General features: G+C 40.3%; 1 protein-coding gene across 1 annotated transcript; it reads right to left on the bottom strand.

The window, feature by feature from the left end:
* Window positions 1–3,053: 3,053 nt before the first annotated feature.
* LOC102722319 (protein TOPLESS-RELATED PROTEIN 2) lies at window positions 3,054–12,351 on the bottom strand. The gene is made up of 25 exons (XM_006659092.2): window positions 11,727–12,351; window positions 11,449–11,628; window positions 11,255–11,368; window positions 10,990–11,148; window positions 10,081–10,261; window positions 9,878–10,004; window positions 9,670–9,779; window positions 9,439–9,577; window positions 9,229–9,338; window positions 9,029–9,098; window positions 8,796–8,869; window positions 8,572–8,667; window positions 8,360–8,455; window positions 7,962–8,089; window positions 7,522–7,756; window positions 7,268–7,435; window positions 6,037–6,144; window positions 5,816–5,965; window positions 5,415–5,525; window positions 5,154–5,333; window positions 4,873–5,001; window positions 4,536–4,631; window positions 4,133–4,318; window positions 3,813–3,985; window positions 3,054–3,716 (listed from the first exon to the last, which is right to left on the bottom strand). The coding sequence occupies exons 1-25, from the start codon at window positions 11,804–11,806 to the stop codon at window positions 3,515–3,517; spliced, it is 3,402 nt and encodes a 1,133-aa protein (XP_006659155.1). The 5' UTR covers window positions 11,807–12,351; the 3' UTR covers window positions 3,054–3,514.
* Window positions 12,352–12,850: the final 499 nt, after the last annotated feature.

The following is a 12,850-nucleotide window of genomic DNA, read 5'->3' as shown; positions in this document are numbered from 1 at the left end:
CTCAACTCAGGAGTCAGGAGAGTGACAAGTTCTTCGGGGCCACCTTCAAAGATAGATCACCTTTAATAATAGATAGCATAAGTATTTAAATGACAATTTTTTAATGGTCTAGCTCTTAGCAAATAGCTCATAATATAAATGACCCTATAATTCATTCTCACATAGACTATCTCTTAGTTAAGAGATAATTTCTATCTCTTCTATTAAAAAATTGTATAGTATATCTTATATATATTATTTAGAAGTGGTCTCCCAGGATAAGTGTCAAGCAGCATTGGCATAACCGTTTGCTAATCAAATATCACTTGCTAATCAAATATCACTTCTGAGTGATTTTATGGGTTTTTGCGTAGATTAATATTTACCAAAAATAAATTATGGATTTTTTTATTAAATTTAACTGATTTGCAAAGCGGTTTGTCAACTTGAATTGACTTTTGTTGTCTTTTGTGACCCTGTTGATATAGATACTTGTAATATTTTCGAGTTTCTCAAATAAGGTAAGTAAGAAATACCAAAGTCTTAACTAAATTGTTAGAAGATTAAATTATGGTCATCACTGAAAGAGTTGAAGAGATTATATAGTCCAATGTCCAACATTCTATAGTCTGTAACTTTAAATAGTTATGTGGCTTGCAGCATTGATATTTAACTAAGACAACACCATCCTCTAAAAAAATATATCATCATCCAAGATTCCTCTATGACGCGTCACCATTTTAGGAGCTGTCCTATACATACAATAATTCTTTACTACATTTGTACGGTAAAACGGATCCCTCCTGCACTGCGTGAGCTTAGCTCCCGACGTCATGGCCTGCTATCCAAACCTCAAGCACGCCGTGAGCTTAGTCGTTTGATCGTACACAACATCGTACCAACACGTCGTATGTGTAGCATTCTCGCTATTTTAGGGGGTGTTTGTTTCTAGAGGCTAAAGTTTAGCCTCTAGTTATATCGGATGTTTGGACACTTATTATAAATAGTAAACGTAGTCTATTATATCTTGGGCTAATTCGCGAGACGAATCTAATGAGCCTAATTAATCCACGATTAGTCTATGTGATGCTACAGTAAACACTTGCTAATTATGAATTAATTAGGCTTAAAAAATTCGTCTCGCAGATTAGCTCTCGTTTATAAAATTAATTTTTTTATTAGTCTATGTTTAATACTTTAAATTAGTATCCAAACATCCGATGTAACATGGGGCTAAAAAGTTTAGCCCTATCTAAACAACCCCTTAGTGACCTGGAAGATATAAAAGATTCAGTATTGCTTATCTATGATTCTGATAATGATGCACTTTGCAACTTAAACCACACTAGCCATAGACGCATCCATTAGGGCTGCGTTCGTTTAGAGGAATGGTAAATTAACTTAGCGGGCGCAGCAAACATAGTAATAGATTAGTACATGATTAATTAATTATTAATTATTAAAAAATATAAAATAAATTAATATGATTTTTTAAAATAACTTTTCTATGAAATTTTTTTAAAAAGTACATCATTTAGCAGTTCGGGAAACATGCGCGCGAAAAACGAGAGGGTAAGTTAACTAACTGGGGCAAACGAACGTGGCCTAAGTGGGGTAGAGCCATGACTAATGCTGCCCGCACATACTAGACACTAATATTGCTTAATCACACGATCATAATGTTGCTAGCCAATTATCATCCTATACAATTAATCGACATCAAAGTATGCTTGATCATTGTGATAGCAAATTATCAAAGCATGCCAAAGTTAGGATCTGTTATTTAAAAGATTATAGTAACAAATGGATGAACCAGTACCAAGATGATATCAGTCATGGCTTGATAGAAACTAATCATGCTTAGGCATCACTAACGTATTGATAGTGGTACATGTTCTTATTTATTAAGATATATAGTTGACTAGTTGATGTTTTATAAATTGACTTATCTTGAAAACCGTTAGGTATACCAATATCTTTTCATATACGATAAATTATGTGGTTCAAAGAATATTGCTTTATTTTCAAATGTGAGGCACCGTTTTGGATGTTTTTTTTTAAATTGAAACATTTCTTTTTATTATTACGAGACAAATATGGTATGCATTGCATTTGGTTGTTTTTATCCATGATTGATATCTATCCCATCTGTACTTTAAAGTTGTATCCATCACTCGGTGGCAATGGAACGGATCCAACCACGGATTTTATATTTTTTTATAATTTATTTTTTGTTTTAGCTTTTAGATCACTAAGAACATATATATATATATATATATATATATTTTATTCATAAATTATTTTTTATTTACAAATATGTCAATCGACTTTTTAACTGAATAAGCCAAACGATATTATTAGCAAAGATAAAAGGAGGAAGCACACATTTGATGCTGGGCGGGCGCAAAGAACTCCTGGTTAGTGAACAATCATCATGGTCTCAAAATTAAGACACCATAAATTTCGGAAAGTAGTGGTATAATATACGAGGCAATCCTCCTGCCTTTTACCAGAAAGAGGAAAACAGAGAAAGACTACTGCTTCCACCGTAGCAACTGTTCTGCCCCTATTCAAATCTTTCTGTGGTCGTACAAGACAGTCGACAGTTTTCATACTTGCTGCGGCCATTGCCTGCGTGAAGAAAGTATATAAATTGTGTATAAAGAAAGCATAAAATTTGCATGAATCGGCGATTCATATTAGCCGAAATATTGTTCAAGAATCTACATAAGAAAATGGAGTTGCCGTCATCCCAGCATGTCAAATTCAGCGATGAATTACAAGCCAAAGGCCCGGGGTCCAGAAATGGACACTCAGGTCCTACTCCGTATTCCTGAATTCTGATATTCAAAGAAATTTGTTGCAAAATTCTTAACCTGGTCGCTCTCAAGATACATGTCCAGAACAGAGTGATAGATAACCAAAAGTGGGTATAAAACACTGGAGCAGAAGCATCATTACTGCATTTGGTGATATTATTCGTCCAAAGTTCCAAAGGTACCAGTCGCCAAACCAATCGGTTTCAAGGCCTAAAGAGTAGCAGCAAACATGTAGGAAATATGCGGAAGAATTGATTGAATCAGTCACACATTAGGCGGGCCAAAACAAATACCACCATCCAACACGCCAACCATATTTTACACTAGGAATACCTGCCTGCCCCGCAAAAAAGGGCAGGGAGCAAAAGAACATTCTCTAAGGTACCAACCACCACTAGCTCAGAGCTGGAAAAGCTTTACAAAGGAGGGAAAGATGGCAGCCATCTCCGGCACAGACACTGCGGCAGCCGCCAGGTGAGGTCAATATTTTTTTTGGTGGGGGCAAAAAAAAAGAACCAAAAACTAATTTAGACATGTCATCATCATCAATCACCACCTGTGCTGCTGCCACAGCCAAAGGAGACGCTGCAGACTTGATACATATCACCTCATCCCATAAATCTAAACTGTTTCTTCTTTCTCCCTATCTCCTACAATCCTACAGTTCTTTGGGCTAACGAATTTTGGCACTACTGGCCAAGTCACTAGAGGGCTGATCAGACTTCTGGTTTGTTAGCTGCTGCCGGAGCCGCTGATATTGTGGGGTGGGCTCCATTGTCTTGAGGAGGCGCCACTCCCCACTTTGGGTCTGTGTCCAACGGCTCCACCACATGAACAGCACCATCGCTCATGCCAACTGCAATCTGGTTTGGCTCCAAGGGATGCGCAGCAACAACCATGGGGTAGACACTTCCACCGCTGTTGGAAAAGATGCATAAAAATGGGCAGTGATGATAAGATGTTGGTCGCCAAGTCTAGGATTACCCAACAGAAATAGAAACAAGATACACATACCTAGACATTGAGGGTGGTATGTATGCAGAAGGTGCTATCCTGCATCGCAGCCTAAGAGACTCTGCCTCAAATACTCCAATTGCACCATCACAGAATCCAGCATAGATGAGGAGACCATCACATGAGTATATTGCACTCGAAATTGGGGCGGAGAGTGCCTCTCTTGGAGACCACTGCATTATCAAGTAATGGAGGTCAAAAATCAATGGGATGATCATAACACAATAATAGATTGAAAAGGAGCGCCACAAATGCTCATCACAGTAGCACACTGCAATACGTTAATACATGTAAATTTAAATCATGGTAATCTAACTAACCGAGCGCAAGCATTCTAGCTTTGCGTCATAGATCGCCAACTGGCTCTCATGAACCACCAGAATATGTGTTTGATCATTGTGAAACTGCACCCTTGTATCACCAACTAAAGCACCAGAACGATTTGGTGGAGGTTGGATATATCTCGATTTCTTCTTTTCCCAACCATCAATGCTCCAAGCACATAGCTGCAAAATTTTATTGCAAAGAATCATTGATTCAGAAACAAATATGTAGTCCAGTTACCACTGCAATTAGAATTTTTTTTTTCACAAAGCAGGCTAGAGGATGGCCTAACATGGGACTAATACAAGCCATGGAGGATTAAGCTTGCCCACACACATGCATGCAGAGCTCAAATTTAATTCAACGTATGTTCAGTTCAACAAATAGCGAAGTTCATACCTGAGCATCAGCCCCTGAAGATACAAGCATATTCATTGACTGTGAAAATGCCAACCCGGTGATCTTTTTCGAATGTCCCTTGAGCTTGCTTTTAACCTATGCCATATGGTTAAGACAATCAGCATTTAGACTCCATATTAAACATAAACAGAAGGATAGTTAAGTACATTAAGATCACCGAACATTTCAATTGGACGTATGCTAATAATTGAAAAAATACATATATCTAAAATGGCATCTAGAAAGTCTCACAAGACCTGATTCATAGGGTAACAGCAAATGATAAACAGTAGTTAACAACTGTAATCAGTGAGAACCATAAGAAAATATCACTCACCTCATCAACACGGACATTATAGATTTGAATGGTAGAGTCTTCCATTCCAATAGCAATAATATTATTGTCTTGGGGGTGGAATGCCAGGAATGTTGCAGCAGGTGGAGGTGCCATGAAAGTAGTCATGACCTGTAAAAGAATTCAAAGATTTTAATAAGCCAAAGAAGCCCATAATGCAACTATAGAACACCAAATATTTCATGGAAGTAGTAACTCATCCCTCATGACCTATGCTCTAGAGTAAATAACAAATTCTGCTAAACAGTGACGAGGCCATATACCTTGAATGTCATCATGTTGAACAATGAAACTTTGCCACCAGATGCAGACATCACATAAGAATCATTTTTGGACAGAGCAATACATGCAGTTGCCTCTTCGGGATTGCCATCACTAGTATCATTCGCCATTAGAATCCCATTTGCTGGTTGCCACATTTGAGGGGTAACAGATGCAGTGGACTGTATATGTACATGTATTTTAGAAAACAAGCAAACAGAATAGCAAATAAAATCCAAATAAGAACAATTCTCTACTCTAACCTTGCCGTTAGGATTCCTTTCAGTGCGTTGCCATTTCCACAGCTTATGAACAGCATTGGAGCCAAGAGCCAAAAGTGCAATCCCGTTATTTGTATATAGCAGACGGACAACCTGTGCAACAAAGAAATAAAATATTAATGCTTATCAGAAATTTTATATTGCCCAGAACTGAACAGAAAAATTACCGGGGAAAAAGAATAATAATATGAAAATGTCAACAAAAAATGTTTAAAATTTTTTATGTTTGTGAAATAATCGCACAAACAACAACGGATACTGTGGTCCTCCAGACTTTAAATAGAAAGACAAGTTTGTATGTTTCAGGTAATCAGGTTAATATTGCATGATCAATATTTATAATTCAACAGATATACCAAACAAGCACACATTGTTTAACATACTTTGCTTGAAGTTGCTGATGTATCTGGCATACGCAGTGCTCGGAGATGTCCTGAGTCAACAATGTCTGCCAACTTCCAAGTTTTAACCTTTTCAGATTCATCTGCAATTCTTGGCTTCACATCAGGGGTTCTGCTAACATCCATGGGTGCCTGCCATTCGTTCAATACAGTTAGCAACTGAATAGATTGAACAGTGAACAAAATAGATTCTGCAAACTCACCAAGCCACTCATTGACACTGTAGGCAGTGCTCGATCAGGTCTCTCCGAGTTCACTGCCATAGGACTAGACACATTCGAAACAGAACCAAGGGTGTTCACAATTGGGGGCTACATTAAGAACAAAACAGAGGTTATAGTCAATATTATCAGCCAACACAAAATGTAACATGAGGCAGTTTGATTGGAACTAAAGTATAATAAAAATATTTGCCCAAAATACAATGCTGTATCTTACAAATGAGCAGATGCTAGTAGTTTACAAGCAGAGAATAGGAGGTCCAAAACAGTTTTCAGTATGACGGAACAGTGTTCCCCTAGTCAGTCAACTAGGGCCACGTTCGCCACCGCAAGTTAGTTAACTAAGCTCCCCTCGTTTTCCGCGTGCACGCTTCCCGAACTGTTAAACGGTGTATTTTTTGCAAAAAAATTCTATAGGAAAGTTGTTTTAAAAAATCATATTAATCTATTTTATTTTTTATAATTAATAATTAATTAATCATGTACTAATCTATTACTACGTTTTCCGTGCCAGGGCATAGGTTAACTTATGCATGCATACCGAACGCGGCCTAGGTCAACTAGTTGGTAGTCAACGGCAAACCAACTCAATCATGTGGTAAACAGAGAGAATTAGTTGGTATGACCGATTAATATTACTTGGTGACTAGTCAGTTAAACAGCCAACTAGGATATAGAAAAATGGGGCAGGCTGAAAGTTTGGACCAAACGTGTGAGCTAAGAGGGGCGGGAACGTATGCCAGGGTTAGGACCTCTATTATTCCCATCCTCGTGCTCTCTCTCGCCTCCCACATGACCTCCCGCTATAAATTTAATGATGATGGAAAGTCAGATTTGCAATACCTTCAAAATAAGGTATGCTTATGAACTCTCAGTTTTATACTTGTCTTTTCAATAATCAATATTCAATAGTCACCAGTATAAAAATATGCCACAACATGGTCAGAAATAGGTATTACTTGTATGCAAAATTTTATTTTTGGCATATTGGAGCCACCGACTAGTCGGTGACTCATGACTACTCCACCTAGTCACTAGTCGGTAAGCCACCAACCAACTACCGACCAGCGTCTAGGTGAAGAGTACGACGGAACCAAACAAAATATATTAGAAAACAAGGTTCTATATAGAGAACCGAATCAGTTATCTTTTTATCTTATATGACACTAGGATTTAAGCAAACACCAAGAATGAAAAGTATATACATCAGTACCTTGGTATTAATTTGTTGAGGAGGCCCTCGAGAGCCCTCATAAGCTCTGCTCTCTAGCATCCTTAGCAAACGCTGTCCATCAGTGTTGGCTAATATTTTTATTCCATTTTCATTTGCTGTAACAGCAAGCAATGAACCTTCTCTGTTGAATCTTAAGCGTGGGCTTGCCTGCAAAAGTATAAGCATAAGGTTAAGTACAAAACCTTAAATGTGGGTGATTCCGATAACCGGATAATAGGAGAAATTATACTTACTGGCAGTCCACCATCACAATCTGTTGTCGTAAGTATATTGGTGCTATCCATATCCCAGAATTTAACAAGGAATTCATCTCCAGCAGCCAAGAAGTGGTTTCTGGTTGTGTCAAACTGGACAACACCCAGTGAGCGCTTCCTAAAGCCATTGTATGTCCTCTTAATAGCTCCTTCAGTCTCATTCCACTCAACCAAGTGTGAATCACCGTCTTTACTAGTACCACATGAGAAGAGCCTGAAAAGAAAATTAACAGATGAAAAGCATAAAAATGAAGCATCAAATCAAATTGCGACAAAAAGCTAGGATGAAATGTACTATCATTCATCATGCGACACATCCACTTAAGTTGTTTCTGTCTGACAACTATATAATGGACAAGCTTAATTTGTTAAGGTTTCACAGATATATTATTGTCTTGAACATTGCAATGTCTAATCACCTTGTTCCATCAGCACTGTAAGCCATGGTAGTACACCAATGTCCAGGAGCATCATAGTCAACCCTTGAGCCCAAACAGTCATATAGCCATGCCTTAATTTTCCCATCAATGGCAGTAGAGAATATAAACTGCAAACAAAATCAATGTTAAAGAAATGCATTGGAATATTCGATATGTCTAATAATAATCAGACAATATATAGTAGAAACTTCATATATACATAAAAATTAAGCAAGTGAACATGCAATACAAATACCAATAAGAATCCAATAAGCATATTATCATGAAAATGGCAATAAAATGCAAGACCCAGGATGATATGATCCACAATGCAATACAAATCAAAATAGTCAGATGTATATCCTAAGAAAGTCAAAATTGAAGTAATCCAGACATACCTGAATAGACTCCTTGTAGTGAGGGCAAACAGAGTAAACTGGAGCTTCATGACCTTCAAATGTGTATTGCTTTTGTCCTGATTGAGCATCCCATACCTGCCAAATCAAATGGGCATTCATTGGTCATTTTTTTTCAAGAAAGGGTTCAGAAGTAATGTATCATATTTTTTTTGAGAAAGGGTGAAGAAAATGTATCAGGTCAATAACCTCACCTTAATGAGTTTATCATCACCACAAGTAATAATTGAGAGGGTCTTGTTGGGGTGCGAGAAGGCAATGTCATTAACCCCACCAATGTGAGCATCAATCTGTGTCATTTGAGAGAGTTAGAAACATTTCAGGAAGTGTTTGGATGGGCCGGATCGAACCAAAGCCCATCCCACCATCCATAAATGCAGAAGGCATTCATATTCATTCTCAAGCAGTATCCATGTACCTCTGCTTGCTGCCGCAATTCTCCATTGAGCGCAAATGCATACGTCTGAACAATATGCTTTGAAAAAGCAACACCTGATAATCAAAACAAGTTTATAGAAGCAATATTGCAGAGGGGAATAATTCAACATCTCCACTAAGTAAACATTTAACAGAACACTACAAACTCAGAGAAATGCACAGATGTTATGTTTGCCTAAGATAGCATGCCGAAATGTGAACAAATTTTCTTACCTAGAATATTTCCATCAGGGCTCCACAGGCATCTATTGACAGATATTGCAGCATCCTTCATTAATGCAGCCTGGACATGGAAAAGGGCAAATTGAACACCAAAATACATCACACAAAAAAAGTATCATACCACTAGTAGAAGGACGAAAGGCAGTAGGTACACAAAAAAAATAGATTGAGAATATCATGCAAGTCATGACCTGCAAAGGCAAGGTGCAAGAACCAATATCCCAAACTTTGAATGTCTTGTGAGCTATCCTTTCTCGTGAGCCAACTTCCCATATCCCAATGTCACCAACATTTGTTCCAACTGAGTTACACAATAAGTCAATAATACAGTAAATAAGTGGACAGAACATGAAGAAAGTTTTTTTTAAAAAAAAGCAAATAGATGTGTTTCCAGTATGTACCTAAAAGAATGGTTTGTTGAATAGGGTGGAAATCCAGGCTCATAACATTTGAACCCTGGTTAAGATTGCGAACCACTTGTTTTGGAAGGTCATCTTGAGTATAAATGTTGGCAGGGTGGCTTGCACCAGAAAAGGACACCTAGCATAGTTTTCAATGCATCATAATTCATTTTATCATGCAAATCCGCAGACAATTAGTAAAGGCACAAGAAGCTCAAAAATGTCAGATACCTCATCTGGTTGGCCTACACGCATTCTTTTCATCAGATGTTCAGAATCTGCAGACTGATAATCAATGCCAGGAGCACTTGTTGGAGTCCTTGGATGTTTTAGAAATGCCGCTGCAAAGGAGATATTCAATCCAAGCAAACGGTCAAATTGACCCAATGCTAACAGTGACAACAACCAATTAGCTGAATTACTTTTCGGTTTATCTCACCTGTGTTTGGAGGCTGAACAAGACCAGGTGGTCCTTGTGCGACTGCAGCATGTGGCAAAGAGGGGTTTGCATTTGTCATCCAACCCGCAATTGCATTTGGAGATGGTGACACCACAGGTTGAAATGGCTGTAAGATTGAAACTTCAGTAGCAGAGTAAAAAAAACAAAATGCACTACTACTGGTACAGGTCTAATCCTCTTACCGCATGAGCACCCATTGGGGGAAATGCAGCTGACTTAGGGATTGGTCCGACAAGAGGCCCATTTGCAGGGGGAGGAGCTCTGGCTCCATTGGTAGGAGCGGCACAAGAGTGATCAGTGAAAAGTGTCTTGATGTCAGGGTTTGGTCGAGGATTTTTGCATAGCTGATGTTGCCAGTTAAGACTACAAGATGTAAGAAAGAGTAGTCCAATTAGTGTTATGATTCACAAGAAACTAAAGTAAGAGAACGCCTAACTGCAAACCTAGCAGGTCTACATATGAAACAGCAAAACACAAAGCATTTATCATATTGATGATGCAACGATATCAATTAGGTGATGCACAGGAGCATTGATTTTTAGAAACAACATTAAAGAAACAAAATTTGGTTCACTATTTAACCTTAGCATATTTGTCGTATTCCACTCGAGCAAGCTAATAGGGAGAAATAAATGTATCTAGGCAAACATCACCCATAATTTCCAAACATGCTGGTTAAAGCATGCCCATTCGTTACTGGATAACCAAGAACTATAAATGTCACCTAAAAAGCGGTTAGCGGCTAAAAGCTGTGTAACTTGCCATATATAAAGACCATGCACCTCGTCCTTACGAATTCATCATTGCTTATACAAATGGTCTCACAACCAGACAGAAAACAGAAATGGTAACAATCCACCTACTATATCATTACAGTGATAAAATGTGTTTCAAAACATATATACACGAACATAAGCGCCACTGAAACTTAAAACTGGTGTGTGCTATGTACATGAATTTAATGCAGCTCACAAAAGCATTTCTAATTTGCTTGTAAAATAGTATAAATATTGGTGTTAATGCAAATGCCATCCCTGGAAAACAGAAGGGGCAGAATTTAAAACATGCCAAAACTTAAATCAACCAAACACCTTTGATTGATTAATGTGCGGAGTCTTGAAACTTTAAATGGAGGGAAATTCAGCTTGTCTCGGAACAGTGGGTTTGCCTCGATAAGCTTCTTGAGCTCCATGAGCATGATATTCCGGGCTGACTTTGTGTCCCCATACTTGGACAACTGCTCATTTTGCCTGTTCAAGTGTTCATTGTTAATACACGACCACATCAACATTACTCCAATGCACTCGACATTTTACTCCATCAAAATGCTAGTATAAGCTAGCATCACCGTCATACCTAAAATTCTCCAACGTCAGCAGCTGAGTTATCTCCTTGAAGAGCTCCTCATTGAATGAGGCAAACACCTTGAGATCCTTAACGAGTATCTCCACCGCCTTGGCTCGATCATGCCTGCAAAAAGAAACCATCCAAGTGAGCACAATTTCACGCTGCCCTCAGCCAACTACCATTAGAAGCTTACAGTGAATTACCTGTCAAGGGCTTCGAGGTACTTCTGCTTCCGGATCTCAAAGAATATTTTCATGGAGTAGCGGTTGTCCTCCACCTTGGTGAAGCCGCTAAGGTACTTCTCCACCTCGTCCCACTCCCCTCCCTGCACCAGGTCTTCGAAATGCTTCATGTTGAAGTAAAACGCAGACTCCTGCTCCAACCTGAGCAACCGAAACACAAAGGAGAAGAAAATCAAAACCCATCTTATTACCCCCAATAAAAACCCATCAGTTTAATCGAACTCAAAAAACACACATACTTGTGGACCGTCTCCTTAAACTTCTCCTCGTCAAGGAACTGCAGGATGAGAAACACCAGCTCCCTGCTAAGCGACGACATGGCTCCGCCGATCCCAGCCTGCGCCTCCAGCTCTCAAAACCGAGCAGAAAACCCCGCTTCCGCGGCAGATCCCCTCCCAAATCCCCTCTAAAACCACCCCAAACCGCCTCAAACGGCCGCACCAAACACCCCTCTACTCGCTCAAACCTCCACAAAAAAAAACAGCAGCAACAAAAACCCAACAAGAGAACCCCCAAACCGACGGCCACAGAAAAAGCTCACGACCCTCCGGCCCCGGATCTCCTCCTCCGCTCCCGGCGGCGCCCCGCCGCCGATCTGGCGCCTCCCCGCCGGCCGAATCCGACCAGCCAGAGAGCCACCCCCACACCTCCTCCTCCTCCTCACAGCTTCCACCTAGGGTTTGGCCGCCGCCGCCCGCCGCCTCCGTCTGCTCCCTTCCTTCTCCACCGAGCCGCCGCCGCGTCCCTCCCTCCTCGCCTCTTATCTCCCCTTCTCTCTCCTCCTCCTCCTCCTCCTCCTCAATTTTCTCTCTCCGAAACTCGTCTCGCTTTTATTTTTTCCTCTCCTGCTTTTGGTTTTTTTGGCACCTTATATAGCGCCCCCGACCCGTCTCCGCTTTTATAGCCACCCAGACAGCCTCGTCCGATTACAACATTGCCCTCGCGACCCTACCCTAATTACGCGATCGCCACTGACAAGGACAGTGCCCTAGGGGCAGAACGGTAAATCCGCCGCGCGGGGCAGAAGCGGGAGTGGGGCGGCCGCGTGGTGGGGCCAGGGGCGTTTCGGTAACTTCCGCACGCGTGTTGAGGCAACTGGGCGCGGTGGTCGCGGGGCCCACGTGGGACGTGGGGCCTCGCGAGGGTAGCTCGGTAATTTTGGCCCCCGCGTTGGCCACTGTAAGTTTTTTGTTGCCGCCACGTCATCCTTCCTCGTACCCATTAACTTCCCTTTCTCGCATTTTTTTTCTTTTGCCTCTCGCGCATCCCTGGTTTCGAATTTTGAACGGTTCGGGGACGTGGTATGCGCACCCCGTACAAGTCACCCGGCTTTTGGAGGCGCTGGGTGCGTTCTTTTGACGAG

Source organism: Oryza brachyantha, chromosome 8 (genome assembly GCF_000231095.2).
Source record: "Oryza brachyantha chromosome 8, ObraRS2, whole genome shotgun sequence".
In the NCBI taxonomy this organism is placed as follows: Eukaryota; Viridiplantae; Streptophyta; class Magnoliopsida; order Poales; family Poaceae; genus Oryza; species Oryza brachyantha.
This window is presented reverse-complemented; position numbering and strand designations above follow the sequence as displayed.

Coding starts and splice junctions, on each gene's coding strand:
- LOC102722319 (XM_006659092.2), bottom strand. CDS start 11,806: ATGTCGTCGCTTAGCAGGGAGCTGGTGTTTCTCATCCTGCAGTTCCTT. Junction 10,262..10,989: donor CGCACATTAATCAATCAAAG/GTGTTTGGTTGA, acceptor TACATCTTGTAG/TCTTAACTGGCAACATCAGC. Junction 6,145..7,267: donor CTCAACAAATTAATACCAAG/GTACTGATGTAT, acceptor TTCTTAATGTAG/CCCCCAATTGTGAACACCCT.